The sequence below is a fragment of the Periplaneta americana genome, chromosome 16, assembly GCF_040183065.1.
Source record: "Periplaneta americana isolate PAMFEO1 chromosome 16, P.americana_PAMFEO1_priV1, whole genome shotgun sequence".
Taxonomy (NCBI): Eukaryota; Metazoa; Arthropoda; class Insecta; order Blattodea; family Blattidae; genus Periplaneta; species Periplaneta americana.
The window spans coordinates 98,231,161-98,252,869 of record NC_091132.1 but is presented as its reverse complement, the minus strand read 5'-3'; the positions used below and the strand labels follow the sequence as shown (position 1 = coordinate 98,252,869).

General features: G+C 34.8%; 1 protein-coding gene across 1 annotated transcript in view; it reads right to left on the bottom strand.

Moving 5' to 3' along the window:
• The window catches only part of Alk (Anaplastic lymphoma kinase), a 506,844-nt gene that overhangs the window by 159,136 nt on the left and 325,999 nt on the right, over positions 1-21,709 (bottom strand). Inside the window, exons 4-11 of the mRNA XM_069812582.1 lie at positions 17,872-18,014; positions 16,957-17,082; positions 16,739-16,876; positions 4,878-5,002; positions 2,995-3,161; positions 2,824-2,915; positions 2,107-2,166; positions 1,970-2,014 (exon numbers count right to left, since the gene is read on the bottom strand). Coding sequence (XP_069668683.1) covers positions 1,970-2,014; positions 2,107-2,166; positions 2,824-2,915; positions 2,995-3,161; positions 4,878-5,002; positions 16,739-16,876; positions 16,957-17,082; positions 17,872-18,014 — 896 coding nt within the window. The remainder of the gene's footprint in view (positions 1-1,969; positions 2,015-2,106; positions 2,167-2,823; positions 2,916-2,994; positions 3,162-4,877; positions 5,003-16,738; positions 16,877-16,956; positions 17,083-17,871; positions 18,015-21,709) is intronic.

Sequence of the window (21,709 nt, the reverse complement as noted above, 5' to 3'; positions counted from 1 at the left end):
TGTAGATGTAGGGGTACTACTAGTTGTTACAGATGTTGTGGTTGAGGTCGTATGTGAAGTCACTATGTTGTAAATGCCAGGTTGGTTTTCGATTAGACACCAGTCTTCAGTATTTTGAGTCATTTTAACAGTCACTACGCTTGGCTCCGAGAGCCAAGCTAAGGTAATTACTACACAATCACTCGATTATGATCGCGCACATAACACAAAAATAATGAAGAAATAAATATATATCTTAAACAAACACCACACAATCTCGTTAAACTGTTAAATAATAATAATATAATTCCACTAAATATAAACTTGAAAACACTACACAATTTCGTAAACACAAGACAAGTCGGAGCACTGTTCGATACGATGCTTCTCTGATCAGCACTCGATGCGAACTCAGACTAGTCTATAACTAGAATAATAGAGCGATCGTACTGCACAGGTAACGTAACAGCGGCGCGATATGTATTAGTACAAGCAACTGCCGTTCCACAAACAGAATGGCCGGGTAATACAAGACTATCTTTTTATACTTTCGCCTGCATGTGTCTCTTAATCGGACTCATACTCCCAAACAACGGACTGTCACAAAAAAGTGATATATCTATAACTATTCTTGTTGTAATAATACTGCAACTAGAGTTTTAACGAAATAATCTGTTTGTGTTTGTGATGTAATACTCTCCTTATCGCATATTACTCTTTCCCTATTTACTGGAGTCGAAAGTACCATCTGTTTCTTAGAGGGATGGTCAGTAATGAGTAATTCAAAAACAGGTTTGTATATGTGGATTTTTTGTAGATCTTATTCCTAATGTTCCGCCAGGATTCTATTATTTCTATGGTGAATTGTATATTCGGAAATTCATTATTTATGTCATAAAAATATATTTAATTTCTCCTAATTTCGATAATATTTAATTAAAAGGGTTAATTTATGATTTATGCTACAAAAATGAAGCAGAGATTTTAGAAAACAACAACTTGTTTAGATTAGCTAGGACTTACAATTATCGATTTTTTTTATCTTTCTTTGTAATGTTCTTTGTACTGTAGTTTTACTCCTGATTGAGTGTTAAAGAAGGAAGGCTCTATCGTCCTCTGCCAGATTAAATAAAACCATTATTATTATTATCATCATCGTCCTTGCAGGTATTAGGCCTAGTGGCCTGTTACGGTCTCCGTCCATCTTTTCAGGGGGCGTCCCAAAAATCGTCTTCCATGTGGTATATAGCGGAGAATTTGTCTTGGGAGTCTGGAACGGTCCATTCTATTGACATAGTTAAGCCATTTTTGTCTATAGTGGTTGAGATGTTCATAAATAGGTGTAATTTTCAATTCTTTTGTAATTAGTTCATTCCTTTTGTGGTCAAGCAAGCTGTAGCCGGCAGTCCTCCTTAGAAATGTCATTTCCGCAGTTGTTAGGAGTTGAACATCTGAGTTTCGGACAGTCCAGGCCTCCCTAACATACATGAGGACAGGTCTTGCTAGAACTTTATATGCTTTTAACCTGGTATGTTTTTGGGTTTTCGTGGTTGTGAAAACCTGGTTGATGGCTCTTAAGGCTCCATTAAAATGTTGAATATTTTCAGATATATCAGTAACAGGTAAATATGTCAAATTATAACTTAAATATTTAAAAGAGTTTACCTGTTCTAACTTATGAGTTCCAATGCAAATTTTACTCCTAACTGGCTATTTACCTTGGAACGCCATAATTCTTGTTTTGTTTGGGGAAATTTTCATATTGAAATTTTGTGCTATTATATTCAGGTGATGTATTGAGTATTGCAGCTCGTCTTCATTTGTAGCAAAAAGAACCTGATCATCTGCATATAATAATGTATCTAGAGTACAATTTCGGAAGAGAGGGATGTATTATTATTATTATTATTATTATCATTATTATTATTATCATTCTTTTAACAGCTCTTTTCCCCGTCCTCAATGAAAAACTTAATGTTAACACACTCACCAGTTTCATTAATAAAATCTTCATGTGTTTCTTGATCTTCTTCATCTGGAATAGAAATTCGAATAAATTTAACACAATATTGTCATTAGAATTAAGTATTAACATGTACTGCAATACAAAATAGATTATTGTCTCACCTGTTTGGTAGCAATATGTAACATTATACTCGTAACCCTCTGTTACATTATCAGGTACTCCTGAAAACAAAGACAATTACTTAGAAAAAGTTACTGTTTTAAATATATCACAATCTTCTTAAGGAATTCCCCTTTCTAGCTACAAAGCCAATGAGTTGATTCCCAACAGAGATGTTGAGACATCGGCTACTGGATGTACGGCCCGTGTATAGTGTTTGCTTTGTTTTCTTAAGCTGTTACCTTGCTCCATTCTGTGTACATAATAAGGCAGTTAGGTACCACTACTTGTATACGTCGATACGTATTTATGAATCATTATAATCCTTCAAAAAAAGTTCAAAACAGAATTGGTCAAGGTAGGCCAAATATTGAAGATAAATTATGAAGAAGAAGTAATTTTATTGTACCAATTAACCTAATGTACATCATACAATTTTGAGACCAAGTAACAATATTTATTATACATAGGCCTATATGTGCTAATAAATTCTGATGTTAAGAGGTAGTGAAAAAGTAAACTTATAATAACATTTATAAACTTGTGTTATATGTACAGGTAATTGAAATCTTTGAAACCTAATGTATAGTCAGAAATATTAATACTGAATATCGCATAAAAACAAGCTACTGATCATCTGATTAAGTCAAAGCTCATGTGAAAGTGCTTAAATCTTCATATTGTAATCGGTTTTAATGGCAAAATAAATGAAAACTTACCATAGCCAAAACATTCGGGGCTCATCGAGAAATCATCTAAGCTAACATAGCCTGATTTGAAGCCTTTCACAGCGTGGAACTGTAGAAAGTACCTATAAATAGAATGGCAATATTAATATACAACTGGGCAATTTATTTTCTCAAGAAATCCAGTGGGCAAGATGTAGTCACCTATGTGTGATGTTGGGCAGCACCTTCACTACTTTGATCCAGTTGTGTCCTTTGCTGCCAAAGAACCAGAATAATCTAGTAGTCTTGTTTTCGTGAGGCTGCAGTTCCACCACCTGCAATTCGAGTCCCGCACTGTGCACGCCAGAAGGAAAATAATGGAATCGTATCTGTGGATCGCAAAACAATTGAATTAGAAATCTTAACCTCTTATTTCCTTCATGTTCCATTTTGTAGCAATATTACAAATTTAACTGCAATGTGCGACGATAGTGAAAAGGTTTAACATTCCTATCAACATTTAAAAAAGTCAAATCTCAAATGATGACAGAAATAAGACCGAGAATGATAATGACTAGGGACCGGATTTTTATGTAATTACAAATTAATATATAAATAACAAATCTTTGCGAATCTTGTAATTACCATTAATATATTAAAATTTGAGACTACATATTTTTACATATTTACCCCACATTACATAATATGGCTTGGTATTACATAAATCTACATATTTAGGGGTTTTATTCATTTTTACTTCTATAAAAGAAAATAAAAAAATCTGCTGGGGAAGTTTACAATTTGAAATACACCGAATTAAAAAGCCGTTTTATCTACGTAAGAAAGGATATATTTCGGATAACATTCTTAGTTCCAGGAAGTAATAGAGGCACTCACCCCATACCACCCACTATAAAATATGAGTGAACAAAAGGCAACCTTTCTCATACAACTACCTTGTATTGTAAAAATCACTCAGAAAGTAGCGTTATTTTCATGCGGTGGAGTAGAACGAGGAAGACATGATTTGTCTCGTACTGTAATTGTTCTGCACACATCTTAACAAGCCGTTCCCATGCAATTTGCAACCTTACCCACCCTCTTCCTAATCCTTCTAGGGAAACCCCGTGTCAAGTCTGGCATGAGCTGCATTAAAGTAGCCGACTTTTGAAAAGAAGCTGAAGTAAAGGAACAAACTGGAAAGGTGTTGAAAGATTAAAATAAATAGCTTTTCAGGTTATTGCTTGACCTCTTTACTTTAAATTTAGTAGACCTATATGGAAATTGGATTTTCCAAGCGATTAGAAAGTATGGTTCTAGGCTGGAATAATCCTACCCTTCTGAATGAGACAGGAATGTCACTTTTCAAACAACAGTTTGTAAATGCCTATAGTTTGAGATTTTGGTACGTACTTTCTTTCTTACAGGGAGCGGCTAAAATGCATGTGTCCCACATCTCCTCTTATTTTCTCCTAATACAGTAAAGCGAAACATTGCTTGCAGTACTGTTGTGTCATTCATTTCACTCAGTTCTCTAGTTTTAGTACTTACAGTATAAAGTCCAAGTGAGTTTATCTACTGCTTTTAAGTAACTAAAATGGCCCCTGTATCTACAACCCTAACGACAAAAATAAAATCATTGATTGCAATGGACGAAGCTTTTACTACAGATGGAAAAATAGCAATGTGTCAAGTGTGCGGTAAAAAAGTCTGGTGCTCTTTGAAATCACAACTGGAGAGTCTTACCTATCCTATACCTGCCAGATATTGATATTAAATATTTTCATGATTTTACATATTTTGGTACATATTCAGCTTATTTTTCTTACATAAATGTGTGCATATTTCACACCTTGAAATTACATAAAAATCCTGTCGCTAATGATGACTACGATAATGGTATTCATGCTGATGACGATGGTGATGATGATTATGAAAGAAGCGGTGGTAGTGCTGCTTCTACAGTAGGAAGATAAAAGAGAAATTAAAAAGGAATGAAATGAATGCCGTGGTGATCAATAAAGATAAAAAGGAGGAAGTACTGGAAGAATAAGGAAAAAGAAAGAAAGGAAAATGTCTGAAAAATACATAAACTCCACACTTACCGTGCAGCTGTTGTAGTAGGGCGACATTTTGCTGTGGTAACAAGGTGGTGGATGGAATATGGGACTTTCGAGTATTGATTCTGCTCCCATGCTTACTGCCGATACATTTACATACACGTACACACCTGTACACAGAAAGATCAGAGTAAGTTCTGAACTCTGAAGGTAGAAAACTTAACATTATGTCACAAAGGAAAGGTTTTTGGTGATGAAATGCAATGACGGGAAATATAAGTTCATTTTGATAGTGTATAAAAAGGATTTCTGGGAATGTTTATAACAATTTTTACAACATTTATCATTTATTTTATAATTATTGTCCGTTCTATGAGTGCAACATTACAAGAAGGTGCCACTAGCTAAAGACAAAATTGTTAAAGTCTGAAAAATGGAACACGACACACCTAGGGTACTGATGCATTATCCATTTTTCTATAAATTTACTTTTCAATGCGGTGACGTTGTTAGGTTTCCACTTCTCACCCGAGTGGCTAACATGAAAGACTTTGTATGCAACAGGTGCTATGATGAAATAGTTCCTACTACAGATTTTCGTTCTTTTCCTTACTTATTAAATAATTTTATATCACTATAACTTTATATAGATATTCTTTTAATAATTTACACATCTTTAAACATTTTCTCTTATACTAAATTATGATTGAGTCTATGACTAGCCGATATATGCGAGAAACGTTTCAGAATAGGTGTCAATCACTGATAGAATACAGGTGCACATGAATCTCCACTTGCGAAACTTTCTTCTTCTAATACAATTGATGTTTGAAAATACGTAAAAACTGATAAAACGTTTGTCTGAGGATGACCCATAAATAGGTCGAAACATGTAAACAAGGTATGATAGAATTTAACACAAGAAAGTCTCATCATACATATTCCGAAGTGGTACAGTGTTAAAAGTTGGGTAATCAAGATATATAAAATGTTTGTACTTATTTGCAGTATACAGCTAAAGAAACACGCATGTAATAGACCTACATTATACAATTCTGAGAACTAAGACACAATATTTCAGAATATATTGAAAGTTCTTTGGTTTTGAAATTGTGCACTGAAATTGAAAAGATAGCGTGTTGAAATATTACATCTTCCTTTCACGTCTAAAAGCAATAAATTTAATACAAACACTTTTAACAGCCAATAGAAATCATAAAATTGATGTGAGGAGAGAACTAATTACCATTACTGCAAAAAACCTGCGAAAACATAATTTTAGCTACGACAGTGAGTAAAGTTGCATTTACTTATTGTCATCAGTGCGTAAAGTGAGTCTATAAATACTAATATTTAAAGAAGTATCACTTTACGCACTCCTATTCATTTTACGCACTGCCAAAGAAAATATAATATTCAATGTACAGACTTCATTCAATAAGAAATTAATACATTACCTAGGCCTACATCTTTCATGACGTAATTATTACGCGTGACACAAATAAGTAACAAATTTAGCATTTATATTTCTATTTTAGCTCGTATTAGTCTGAAGTTACATCTGTAATACTCACTGCAGCAAGATATAGCATTCAACTTTTCCAAGCTTTAGACGGCCATGAAATTGTGATCATGAATAAAACAGGCCGTAATTCCATAAAGATTTATTTATGATTCTGAATTTATACGGCAGTGAACTCGGTTCTTATAATGTGTCGAACTTGAAATATTTTTTAAATGTAAAGTTGTGCTATCGTAGAAACAACATTGCAAGGATACACATTCGTAAAGTTATCATTTTGGCCTTTGTGTGTTTGTGAAACTCGACTTCGCCTCAGTTCACAAATTTTACACTCGTGTCAAAAAGATACCTTTACGAACTTGTATCATAAATAACTATTTTCTTGAAAACTTACTTGCTTATAGACAGGCTACATAAATTTGATCACTGATTTATACCCAGCACAAAAGACAAAAACCACAGCACGAAGAACATACATACAAAACAATATTAAACACCTATACTTCGCAAAAAATCAACATAACACAAATGCATACAAGCTACACATACAATTAGCACACACTCTACACTACACAGAACTTGAAGAGGTTATAACACACACAAACTAAGTAATAACAGAAATAAGCCAGAAAATAAAAAAAGACACAACAATAAACTGACAATGCTAAAGACACAACAAACAACAACATACAACACAAAATACAAGTTCCACCCAAGAATATTCAACATAACCAACATAATATTCAACCACAACGAAAGTAAACTACTAGAAAAAGGAGTAAGACACAACATAGGCCTACACTAAAACAATACAGGAACAAAACAACAAACACAAACTATAGCTATCATACAAACAGAAACATCAATACGAAACACACAAAGTCAACATGACGAATACATAAGACAAGACATAATAAGAAACATAAACAAAATAAACAAACACACAACAAACATGCAAGGACATAAAACGATAAGCACCTTGCAGACAAAACAAAAAGAACATAACTTAATTTTCATCAAAGTAGACAAAGGAAATTGCACAGTAATCCTACACAAAGAAGACTTACACAATAAAATAGAAAAATATTTCAAGGAGAACAACATCACAGAACTGAAAAACGACCCCACTAAACAATACCATAACATAGAAAAATCACAATAAACAAAAACAAACAAACAATTCCAAGAAACATGAAACAACAACTAAAACTAATCAAACCAGAAGCACCTAAACTAAACGCACTACCGAAAATAAATACAGAAAACATACCCATCAGATAATTAGTCTATCATCGAAATGCATCAACACAAAAACTAGCCACATACATGGACAAAAACATAAGCAACAACATGAAATTCGAAAAAAAGACAACAATAAAAAACAACATAGGCCTAGTGAATATAATAAAAGACAAACATATTCCACACAGAACAACATTAGCAACTTTCGACATACCGGTAACTAACCTATACAGAAACATACTTATAAAAGATACACAACAGGTATTAGAACAAATGCTCAAAAACAACTACACACCTCAAGAACACATTAAAAAAATCATCCAGATCACAGATATCAACACAAAACAAAACTACTTCACATAAAATAAAAAATATTACAATCAAACCGAAAGCCTATCCATGGGATCACCCATTTCCAGCATATTAGCAGAAATATTCACACACCACATAGAACAGACATACATACCAAACAAAGACAACAACAAACACACAGACAACATCATATATTGGCACAGATGATATACTCATACTATACAAAGGAAACAAAACACAGATCCAAAACCTGCATCAACACGTAAACAAAATACACCCAAAGCTACACTACACGTTAGAAATTGAAAACAACAAATTCATAAATTTTCTGGACATTACAATAAGAAAAGTCGACAACAAACACACATTCAAAGTTTTCATAAAACCCACAACAACAACAACAACAACATACACATACACAACACATCTAACCACCCAACACAACACAAACAAGCTGCATTCCGAAGAATGGTACACAGACTATTCATCATATACCAATGAACCAACATGATTACAAATAAGAGCTAAACACAATCAAATACATAGCACAAGAAAACGGATACAACCCCAACATAATAGACAACATAATACGAAAGACAAAACGTAATCATAAAAAACATAAGAATACAACACAAACAGAAAAACACAAAAAAAAAACACCACACTAACATACGAAAACAATATCATATACAAGATTGCAACCTCATTCAAGAAATTAAATTACAACATCGCATACAGAAGAAATAACACTCTACAAAAACATCTCAAGACACAAACAACACAAACATACAAATACAACCACACAGGCGTATACAAACTCAAATGTAACACTGCAACAACTTCTACATAGGACAGACAGGCAGATCATTTCAAACACGTTACAAAGAACACATCACAACCATAACAAAATTACAAAACACTTCCACATATGCAGACCACATCACAAATGCTGACCACATCTACAAAGACATCAACACAGACATGGAAATTCTATACATCCAACCAAAAAGCCAGAAACTAAACACACTAGAACAATACGAAATATACAGACACATAAAAACACACCCAAATGAAATTCTCAACACACAACTCAATTTCAGAACACACACTCTTTGATTGCACATGACACTACACAAACACACCCCCACAGGAAAAAAACAAAAGGCACCAAGTCCAGCAACAACCAGTTCTGAAGGAGGCCAATAACAGGCCGAAACATGTTAACCAGGTACGGTAAAATCTAACACTAGAAAGACATATAATACATATTCCGAAGTGATGTAGTGTTAAAAGTTGTGTAATCAAGATGTATGTATGATATATTAGTGTTTACATAGTTCTTCTAATTACATTACAGAAACTAATTTCTGAAAACTGAAAATATCTTGAGAAATATAAAAGAATCATGATGTATTCGGACTGTTACGAAGAACAAAACCGAAACATAAATATGTCCCTAAAACATTTAAATTATGTTAACAACTTCACAAACAGGACAGAAATTACTAATTATAAATTTCTTGTGTCAGGTCATTGTTATCTATATAATGATTCTCTTTTTGGCTTAATTGAGACGAAGGAAAATTTACAACGTGAAATATCTCCATTTGATGGTTTGGTGGATATTGTCAAAACTCTGAAGGGACTGTGATGCAACACAAGTATTTTTTATGAAGAGAGAACTTTGGAAACAATGTCACAAAACGGAGATTACAGGTCATGAACATGCCGTAAACTGACTTAAAATTAAGTGACTTGAATTTGAAAGGGCTACACCATTTACTATTAAGTTTAAAAGGATGCTAGACTGCGAAGTATAGCTCTCTTGACTAAATCTAAAAAAAAAAGTAAACATCTTCCATCAAGTGTTCTTGCTGTTTTTGAATAAGCCAAGCTGTATACAATGAGAAATCTATGTCTCAACGTAAGAAAAAGGACATGATAAATTTATTGCCTTTTATTTCTCCCACCCGGCAACCTAAGTTCAAACACTTGTCTGTGAGAGTAAACACCAGATTAGGCCAAAAGCAGCATGTCTTTTTTTTTTTTTTTGCTTGGTTATTTAACAACACTGTATCAACTGCGAAATTATTTAGCGTCGATGGGATTGGAGATCGCGAGATGGTATTTGGCGAGATGAGGCCGAGGATTCGTCATAGATTACCTGACATTTGCCTTATGGTTGGGGAAAACCTCGGAGAAAATCCAACCGGGTTATCAGCCCAAGCGGGAATCGAACCAGCGCCCAAACACAACTCCGCATCGGCAGTCAAGCGCCTTAGCTCACACAGCTACGCCGGTGGCTAGCAGCATGTCAACAACATTAATGAAGAGAGTGATGATGAACTAGAGTATGATTTATAAGTTATTGACACTGCCTGATTTTCCTTTGCTTTATATAAATTTTCATTTTCAGTGGAGAACTACTGTAAGTCTATTTTAATTTGTTCCTTCTTAAATTATTCAGAATACATTACCTGTAATTTATTCGTTTTATTGTTGATGTGTGTGCTGATGTCATATTGACTATGCCAATAATTTATCCGTGCATATTTCCTACTCTTTATATTTTTCATTTTCACACCCAACCTATTTTCTCAATATCACTTTCTTGGGCTTATAGGGTAAACATGGGTAATTTCGTGATAATTTCATGAAAATTAATTTAAAATGCAAATGTGTAAATATATCCTTATTCCGATTTTTTTTAATTTAAAATACGATAATTTGCTGTACAAATCTGGAGAAATAAAAGATTGGACATGTTCTTGAACAAGTGCCAAAAACCACTTTTACAACTTAAGCTAAAAGGTTGGTTATTTCGTCATAACCTTGGTAATTTCGTGATATTACATTGATAATTTCGTGAAAGGTAGAAGAACTGTGGAAAAATTCATTAAAGTCAAATGAAATTCTCATTTATTGTTACAAGACTTCAAACATAGTAATTCCGTCTAATATTTGTAGCAAGAAAACATATAAATACATATCAACACATAATAAGAATGAAATCAAAGTAAAAATTGAAATTGACAAGGTATCTTCTTTGCCCTGAAAGGGTGACCACTTTTATTACGGGCTTTACTATAGCCTATATTACTAGGGTAACTCCAAAAGTAAAGCATATCATTAGTTTAAAAATTATATTCTTATCCTACAGCTTTGCTATTTTCACAGAATGTAGATACATCGTTTAGGCACAAAATGTCACTTTTCCACATAATCCCCGTCCCTTTCAACTGCCTTACGTAACCTAGGAACGAGGGTCTGTAACCCAGAACAGTAAAAGTCTGTACCAACACGTCTGAGCCACACTTTAGCAGCGTGCATAAGGGAGTCATCTTCTAACCTCGTTCCGCGAAGGGATCCTTCACTTTACCAAAGAGATCGTAACCGCACGGTGCCAGTTCAGGACTGTGAGGCGGATGTTTCAGTGTTTTCTATCCGAATTTTATGATCTGGTCTGTAGTCTTATGACTGAGATGTGGCTGTGCATTGTCATGCAATAGCAGAACATTCTGCTTCTCCCGATATCGCCGAACACGACTCAGTCGAGCTTGAAGTTTCTTGAGAGTTGCCACATACGCGTCAGAATTAATGGTGGTTCCGTGTGGCATGATGTCCACAAGCAATAGTCCTTCTGAATCGAAAAACACAGTAGCTATAACTTTTCCTGCCGAAGGTGCACTTTTGGTGAATTTGCATGATGCCACTTCCATTGTTTGCCTCTGTCTCCGGTCCAAAATGGTGGAGATTGTTTCATCTTCTGTCACAATTATTGCAAGGAAGTCATCTAGCAGTTATCATTGGCACTAAGCATGATAACAAATCAAACAGAAGCTACATTGAACCCATTGCGTCCCCCTTTTCTTTTTTGTTATCACATCTTATCTTCAAATTTCTAAAATTCGTATTGTAATACAATTTTTAAAATAGTATAAAATGTAACACTTAATTATCAACAAAATTTCGCCTTAAACAGCTAAGATTTCTATCAGTAAAACTAAGCCTATACGGCGACTACAGCTGTATCTAAAATTCCAAAAACATTTCCTAAAATTTAATTAAGATTTAATAAATCATTGTACCAAATATCATATGCTTCCCTTCAGTAATAAGCCTGTAATGTAATTACAAACATCCACAAAATTTGTACGCCTGAGAAGTCGACGCTAACTTGCTCTCTCCAAACATAAAAGCTCACTGAAGCAACTACAATAGTCACACAAAGCGAAGCTGTATGTTTCTGGAAACCGGACAACATCTGCATTCCTTTGGCAGAAATTTGAATCTCGTAACACCATTGGCTAGTTCACGAAAGAGCAAAGAAAAAATATCACGAAATAACCACTGCCACAAAATTAGCAATGTTTACTCTACCACTTCCTCAGATGTGTGTTTTTCTACAAATATTCAATTATCTGTTTCTCATATTGGTACCCTTTCTACACTATCAGAATTAGTTGTCAGAGAAACTTTCAGTTGGTATGCATATTCAGCTGTGACTAGCTGCATTATAGGAATATTTTTGAACTAATAAACTGTGACAATGCATCACTAAATATCGTAAAAATATCAAGACTCACGATGAGTGTCCACTTGAAGTGGCCTTCGTGGATGATCGATACTACGTGGTGTATGTTTTTTATCAAATGTTTCCCGATTCTCAAAATCCTCTTTACTTTGTGTTCATTATGTTAATGTTTAATGAAATGCCAAGGATTAGGAAGGCCTTTGAATGTTCTGTACGAGAACCAGTCAAATTATTTGCGGCTTAACGTTATCGATTAAATCCTTTTGCAGTAAAATTACTTTATCGACACAAAATATTAATCTTTTATAAATTCCCCCTTACGTTTACTGTATATTGAGCACAGGGCATACGTTGGCAATCAATTTGAAGATAAAGTTCTGATTTACAATCTGCCATCCCAACAAGTCAGTGTAATTTGTGAAGGGCGTGTTCAGCTTATGCACGAACTAATTAATCAATTACGAAAAGGGTTAATGAAGACACGAGAATTCTTGTCAATTTAAATGTTGTCCCCGAATAAAGCCCACCTAATTAGTTATCACCGGCAGTAAAATAAATTGTGAAAATAATATTCGATGACACTGCGCAAGAAGAAAAAAAATCCGTTATTCTGGAACACTATCACCCGCAGAATTAAATAAATGTGAAAAATAGATTGGTGGGTGTGTTGTGTTTGCTCTACAGATTGACGAGTCCACATCTGTGGAGTTCAGCGCGTCTGGCTGCGAAACCAGGTGGCCCGGGTTCGAATCCCGGTCGGGGCAAGTTACCTGGTTGAGGTTTTTTCCGGGGTTTTCCCTCAACCCAATACGAGCAAATGCTGGGTAACTTTCGGTGCTGGACCCCGGACTCATTTCACCGGCATTATCACCTTCATATAATTCAACCCAATAAAAAACAGATTGACGACATTATTGACTCAATTGTTAAAATATGTCAATTTATAAGCTTCGCCAACTTCGAATATAATTTATAATTTATTAAACATTTCTCATTTTATCAAAGATAATTATGATCATATTCGTATATACTGTATATGAATATATGATATGTATTTTAGGAAAATTGCATCTCTCTACAGATTGACGACATTACTGACTCAATTGTTAAAACATGTCAATTTATAAGCTTCGTCAACTTCGAATATAATTTAGAATTTTATAAACATTTCTCATTTTACCAAAGATAATTATGATCATATTCGTATATACTGTATATGAGTATATTGTGAATTTTATTAGTTACAACAATGTAATTAATTCGTCACAACAATAATTCCTTTCTACAATTCACCTTAAACGCTCTCGTCAACAATTGGATCTTCACTCAACACAGTATTCGTTATAGCACTCCACCGACGACAATGACAATTTACTTGGACTATTACGCACAACAATGAACTGTTAATCTTAACTAATATTTACAAAGCACTATTTACAAATCAGAACTACCAGTTCTCAGTTCTTCTATCTCAGTCACTCGAGTTCACAGTATCTCGAACCACAGACCTTCAGAGACAGTTCACTGTACTCGAACTCGGGTCCCTCCAACTGCGGTCCACTGCACTCGAACTCAGGTCCCTCCAACTGCGGTCCACTGCACTCGAACTCAGGCCTTCGGATGCTGACGCAGATGCGGACGCACACTCGAGTCGAACTCCGGCTGGCTTGCTTGCTCTGGCTTTCTCACTGACTGAATAACTGAAAACTCTGAAACTGAAACTGCTGCCGTTCCTTCGCGACCGTAATTTATAACTACAGCGACGTAGCCTCGAAAGTTCGACCCGTCTCTAGAGATGGCATTCCAGAGAAATCCAGGGCCCTCTCCTCTCTACCAGCACCAGATGCGCGCGCAAACTCGTCGCGTGACGTAATACACCCTCTCTCTTCTCTCCACCGCGCGACGTCACTCAATGTTCCGTGGAGCCTGTGCGATCTGCTTTCTTGCGGGACGCTGGTCGTGAGTTCGAATCTCACGTCGCTGTCACAATATGATATGTATTTTAGGAAAATTGCATCTCTCTTAACAGCAGGATTAATGGTGAAAATTAAAGGTTTTGTAAGTTTTATGGGGGAAGAAATACCTGCTATAGCGACAACTAATGTAAGTGTTTCTTGCACAGACAGATATTTATTATGAGAACTGTAAATGGGCTCCGTCAGGACAGATGTTAAGGACAACTACTGCAATCATAAATTATGCAAAAACAATACCAGTTAATTCTAGATTGTTTGAAAAGCTTTCCGAGTCTATTCGAGTCGAACACAGCAATTTATTGTTGCATTCTGAAACGCGTTGGCTTTCTAGAGATAAAATGTTGTTGTGAATAATAGAACGTCAAGACGAGGTTCTTTTATTTTCAGGTCAATATCCAGATATTTGGAAGATAAATTTTGATACTTAGAACTAGAATACCTTGCCAAATTATGGAGAAATTGAACTTTTTAAACGTGGGAACACAAAACAATAAATATTTTTTCAGCCACAAATATTACTGCAGGATGTTGCAGAACTTGACGTTTCGACAGCCTTAAATTAAAGCAGGTAAACTTTTAACCGTGTACGCCGGCTAAGCCATCCAAATAGCTTATTTCAGCTTATTCTACAGGGACGCCATCTATTCTGCTGGCATTTTCTACCTCCCTTTCTTATTGGGCAGCATGGAATCATGGGTATGTAAGAGAGGGGAGAACCGAGCTTTCCTGCATTGTTGAGTTGAATCACTACGTCGGTTGTGGTAACCGTGATTATACGGTTCAACTTCTTAGCTTCCCGTTTGTTGGAAGATTTGAGACTCAACTTACCAAAAATAGAAAAGAATACCTGAACAAGTTACTAACAGAACACTTACTTGAGGTGCAAACTTCAGTAACAAATTAATTTCCTATCCTATCCATTTCGGGAATGGAGTACTTTCTCATTTTGGAATATCTGGCGAGATAAATATACAAAATATCACTAAGCTAATTGTCGATTAGGAAAATGTGCCTTTAGAAATGTTGTCATGTGATTATACCATGAAAACAAAATGCCAAGATGCATCAGTATAATCTTTTTCAATTTATGCGCGATGCCAGTATCCCGCGATCGCAAAGAGAGTCATAGAAATGCTCTTCTCCTTTTCAACGACATACTCGTGAGAATAAGCATATTCTACAGTGAATATAGTGAGATGTAAACAGAAACATGCTTCTGTATGTTGAAAGTAACTAAGTTCCTTGTTTGTTTGTCAATCATAATGTCATGTGTCTGTGGAACACACCAGGTGCATACTTCACGTTAGTAGGTGAGATTTCTAAAGCAGTCTTAAAAATCGTATATCGATCTTTCGGTATAGATAGGCGGGAACAGCAAGCACTTCCCTTTGTATTTCTCTGACGCTCATCGGTATGTTGCTTGTATCTAGCAGAATGAGCCCGCTTGCGTGTTAGCATCGGTCTCTCTATATTGGATGTGCGACACTACAGTACATAGACTATTATTATTATTATTATTATTATTATTATTATTATTATTATTATTATTATTATGGCAGGCGTTTAGTAAAATGTGTCGTCTATCGAAAAGATTGGGGAACACTCTTGTAGGCATAAGTTAAAGAAATAAACATATGCTTATTAGTGTAATAATTGTAACTTGAATATGTCTTTTTTGCCCAGAATGTCAAAAGTAAAAACCAATTTAACTTTAAAGTTCTCAGCACCATCCCACATATTATATTCATTATTTTTTATCTGGATCAACTCCCTTTTAAGCTCTTTTTTCCTTTTTTCTTGGCACAGTCCTTACAGAATGTATTATAATATTCTTCATCCAATGCTCGAAAAATTACTAGAGAAACTCAGGAACAGGCTATCAGTAGGCTAATTTTAAATAATTTTCTTACTGTAGCTTGTTACTAAATATGTAACAAGCAACAGAAGACAAAAATATAGTATTAGGCAGCTTCCGATTGATAAAATTGTTGGACAAAAGTAATTCACATCAAGTAATCCATTTCAGTCAATTCATATAGAAATCAAGATTTGTTTTAACTCTTACAAATCAGAAACGTAGTTATGGGAAAAAAGGTTTTAAATTTGACAGCTATTTGAAGACATAAAAAATTTTGATGAAACAGTTTACAGCAGCTTGTAGTGGACTGTTTAAAATAGACGAATCAATAAAAAATAATGTTTCTTTTTTTCTGAAGAAAACTAATATTTCAAAAAATGGTCCACAATTTCTGGATAATTGAATTATTGATCACTAGTACAATTTTCGTATATGATATGGTTATTAGTATTGTAAACTGACCTGATGCATTTTGGTAGGTGTGGTCTGTGCTGGGTCCATTTGCATGTGAACCATTCTGTCGCATCCATTTGTTTGTCTTATCATTCCACCCACATAATCCAACTTCAAACGTACAGTGAGAATACGATGGTAATTTGTCTGTAAAAATGTATTCACATAAATTAGTCTATAATAAGCAACATCAACATTAAGTAAATTATCTCATTATCAAGACTTACCACAATCCTGCTCTTCATCTTCTCCATCTGGACAGTCCTTATGTAGATCGCACACGAGATGTCTGTCTATGGAAACGTTATTGTAGCACCTAAATTTGATTGTACTCAAATTTCCTTCCACTAAACCTGGGTACACCAAAACATATGTGAAAACTTGAAACATCTTTTAAAGTGATTTAGCAAAAGATTATATAAATGCTTCGTTAGAATTAAATTTCATTTTTTATTTTATTTTAAGCAAAAATTGAATGTCTGATATCATTATAACCCTTAAACTTAGTGCCATCTCTTTTAAAATAAGATTCTGTACTATATATAATTTATTTGATTAAAATTAAATTATTTAAAATACACTACTAACATAAAAACGTGAAATGAGTTCATTTAGAAATATAGTTTTGTAAGAAAACATATCAACACTCCTTAACAAACTTAATAAAGTGTAAATTTGCAATTTCTACATAAAGGACTTTAATAATTACATCTATCTTCAGGACTTCATTATAGTTATTTTAGAAAATAACATGGCATGGAAACATTGAAAATACTAGTACTCTTGCCGTCTATATTAACTAGAAAAGTAAGAAAGAAAAATCTTGCAGATAATTTTACATCATCTATTGGCGTTAATGCTTTAAGTGACCATGAAGTGTGATATGTTCTATTAACAGTAACAGTAATACACACACATACAAATACACATACATATGTATATGTGTGTGTGATAAAGTATACAGTATCAGTCAAGAAATATAGTGAGATATATAATTTTATTGGTTTTGCTTACGATATTGCATCATGTTTGCACAGTGATTAATAATACCATATTGAATTTTAAATATTACACTTAATTACGTTTATTTTGTTAAGTGATAAAAGATAATGAATAGTTATAACAGATTCGCTGATTCTTACCCGATATTTCACTATCAAAACAATCTAGGAGTCGCAGGTTGTCGATTGCTACAAGGGAAGGGAAGCTGTCTTCGGGTACAACCTCCAGTATGAGACTGAAGTTCTGCCTGATGGCCCCTATCTTGAAACGAAACTTTTCCCATCTGCAAACAATATTTAAAATTTAATTCAGCACATAACGGTGCTTAATACTTCCTTAAGACAAATAACATTTAGTTACACATTGGATAGCTGCTGTAACTATTTCGGTTAGGATAATATTACAGTATGACATAATGATAGTGTTACATTTATAATGATAGTAGTTACTTCAGACCTACACCTGTTAAAATATTACAATTGAAGGGTTGGCAGCACAAGGAGACATGTCTATATTTTGTCGTTGTTAAGTTACATGTCATATCTTGTTCAGAAAAATATGCTCTTTCATTTGGTGCAAAAAGACAGAAGCTCCTAGCGTTAGTATTTAGAGCCACTTGCTCAGCAGATGGAGCTGAATCCTTCTTGCCCCCAAAACGAAGGATGGCAGCATTGGTGTCCTGTGATGTTCGAACGTGAGAGAGGTAACCAAGATATTGCAAACTGTATCTTATTTCATATGAAAAACTAATTCCAAGATCTGTCCTAAAATCCTTAAGCGGTTAAAACATGAAGAGATGGGAGTGGAGGACAATTGATATTTGTATAACAAAGTGCAACAAACACGCAGGCCTCCTTCTCGAGAGCGAACATTACCCAATATCGAACTTCACCATACTTGACAAATTTGAACCGAACTTAACGCCTGTAATGCACGACGCTAGGAAGCATTGTATACAGAGTGGCCCAGATAAAGAGTTACAAGTTCGTATCTCTTAAATTGATCAATGTAACTAAATTCTGACTTTTCCTGCAGTTTTCGGGGGAGGGGGCTTTCATGTTAGTTTCATGGACAACATTTCAGCGTGCCCCAAAATAGGGTTCCGAGAGAGTAACTTCAGAATGTTAAATGGAACGATGATATAACTTTTAGATATTTTAATTGTCCTAAGCAAATTAAGCAACTTTTGTTTAAAACATTTTTCTCTTTACTGAAATTCTGAAATGGTAGGTATTTGAAACGAGACATCTGATACAGATACCGGTAATATATTTGTATTAACAAAAGTCGCCCTAAATAAAGGTTGAATAGATCGGCCTACTAATCAATTCATAATGAACAATGATTAAAAACAATTAATAAACCATGCTATAACTTTACATAATTTTATTAATTGCTCTAAATAACTTGAATTAACTTCTAAACATATAGTAAATCTTTACTAAAAACTTTCAGTTCCATTTATTTCAGTAGGCCTATTTTGATTTCAAAGCCACCTCACCTCTCAAAATATGTGGCTGGCATGTTGATTGTTTAGTGTGGCTCTTCTAGAATCAGAAATGTGGCAGGTTATGATGTGGAAGTAAATGTGATGTTAATGCTAGGTGAATGCAGGAGAAATTATAGAATTGCAGCAGCAGTGTTCAATGAAAGATATGGGATGCAAAAGTCTCATATAAAATTCACACGACTGGAAACATGGTTGCGTAACAATAGAAATGTGAAGAACAAGAATCGCTTGAAGATGAAATCGAAAGTGAAGGATGAAAATGCTATCAATATTCTTTCCGCTGTAGAAGTAAATCCACAGATAAAGTCAACGTGAATTGGCCAAAGACAGAGGGATTAGCCGCACTTCAGTTCAGAGGATACTGAAGTATCACATTTACCATTCATATGTTTATGCTTCAAGACCTTACACAAAGAGATTTTGAGCTTCGAGTTGTTTTTTTTTTTGTGAGTGGCTACATAATGCTATTGCAGAGAATGGCTCGTTCTTGGCAAATATATTATTTTCAGATGAAGCGACATTCTCAAACAGTGGACATGTTAATAGGCATAATATGCATTATTGGGCACCTGTAAACCTCCAATGGACGAGAAGTGTGCCTTTTCAGCATCGTTGGTCACTGAATATTTGGAATGGAATCCTTGGTAACTTTGTCATCGGTCCTACTTCTTTGAAAGCATAGTTACTGCTGACCCATATTATAATTTTCTCAACCATGAATTATCTCCCCTCTTGGAAATCATTCCCTTGAATTCGAGAAGAAAAATGTAGTATCAGCAGTATGACGCACCACCACATTTTGCAACACGTACATGTCAATTATTAAATTAGAAATTTGGTGACATGTGGATTGGATGTATTGGACCTGTTGCATGGCCACCTCGCTCACCCGATATAACACCATTGGACAATTTTTTGGGGGATACATAAAACAAAAAGTCATGTAAGGTAACGGCGCCATATTTCGGATGGTGTCCCAATTTCGGATGGTGTTATTTTTTGTCCAGCGGGTGCTACCCTCTCTCGGAAATCATTTTAACTTGTTAAGAGAGAGGAGGGATGCTTGCAGTGAAAGTTGTTTCATTGTCTAGTGAACTTCAGTGGAGTGGTAGCTGTTACTTGTGTTTCTGTCATTGTGAGTTTTTAAAAACTTAACTTCGTTAAGAGTTTTTGTGCTGAAGGTAAGAAGTTATTATATTTGTGTTACTAAACATTATCTCTTAATTGATTCTACTTTCTTTCCATGCAGTTGTATCAAATATTAATTCACTGATTCAGGATCCTAGCCATTGTTTATTGAACATGGCGTAATTCCTAATTTCGGATACCACGAGTTCCCTAATTTCGGATATCCGAAATAAGGATACGAAAACGTGTATTTTAGCAGTGTGATTTGTACAGACTGTAAATTGTTACAGTACTTGTACGATTTCGTGTTTTTCCATATCAAAATATAAAACTAAGTTATTTTATTTGGTTAGTACATTATTTTATTTGGTAATGGCTAAACGCTGCAATAGAATTAAAATGTAACAAAAATAATTAACGATAATTACTCGTATAAAGTAGAAAATTATGATGTAGTATTAGACTATCTAATTACATTCCGATATATTCAACAGAAGTTAATAATTAATGTTTTAGATGGCGCCGGGAGCTAGAAAGAAGTGGTCGGAGGAGGCAATGAGGAAAGCTGTCGAGTCAGTTCAAAAAAAGGAAATGGGATTTTTGAAAGCCTCTAAACTGTACCAAGTTCCTCGTTCAACTCTAGAAAATTATGTTAATCACAAATCAAAAACAATAGATGAATTGTTAAAGGGCAAAATAGGAAGAAAATGTGTATTAGGAGAAGAATTAGAACGTGAACTCGCTTTATATTGCAAGATTATGGACGAGAGATATTATGGTCTGAGGAGGAAGGATGTAAGACGATTGGCATTCCAATTGGCGGTAATAAACAATCTTGAGCATCCTTTTGGCGGTGGAAAAAGTATGGCCGGAAAGAAATGGCTCCGGAATTTCATGCACAGACACCCGGACTTAACTTATCGAACTCCACAATCGGTTTCGCTGGCAAGGGCAAAAGGATTCACGGAAGAAAATGTGAATGCTTTTTTTAATATATTGAAGCCAGAGTTAGAAAAGTTGGCATTTAATCCAACGAAGGTGTACAATGTCGACGAGACAGGCATCACCGTAGTTCAAGGTTCCCGCTCCAAGGTCATTAGCATCAAAGGCAAAAAGCAGGTAACGAAGTTGTCCTCAGCAGAAAGAGGGAAGCTTGTCACCATTGTCACCTGCATGAATGCTGCGGGATGTTTCGTTCCTCCGCTTGTAGTTTTTCCTAGGAAAAATATGAAAGCCGAGCTACTAGATGGGGCACCACCAGGAACAATAGCGGCATGCCATCCGTCTGGCTGGATTCAGCTTCCCATATTTACTGAGTGGCTCAGACATTTCATACACCA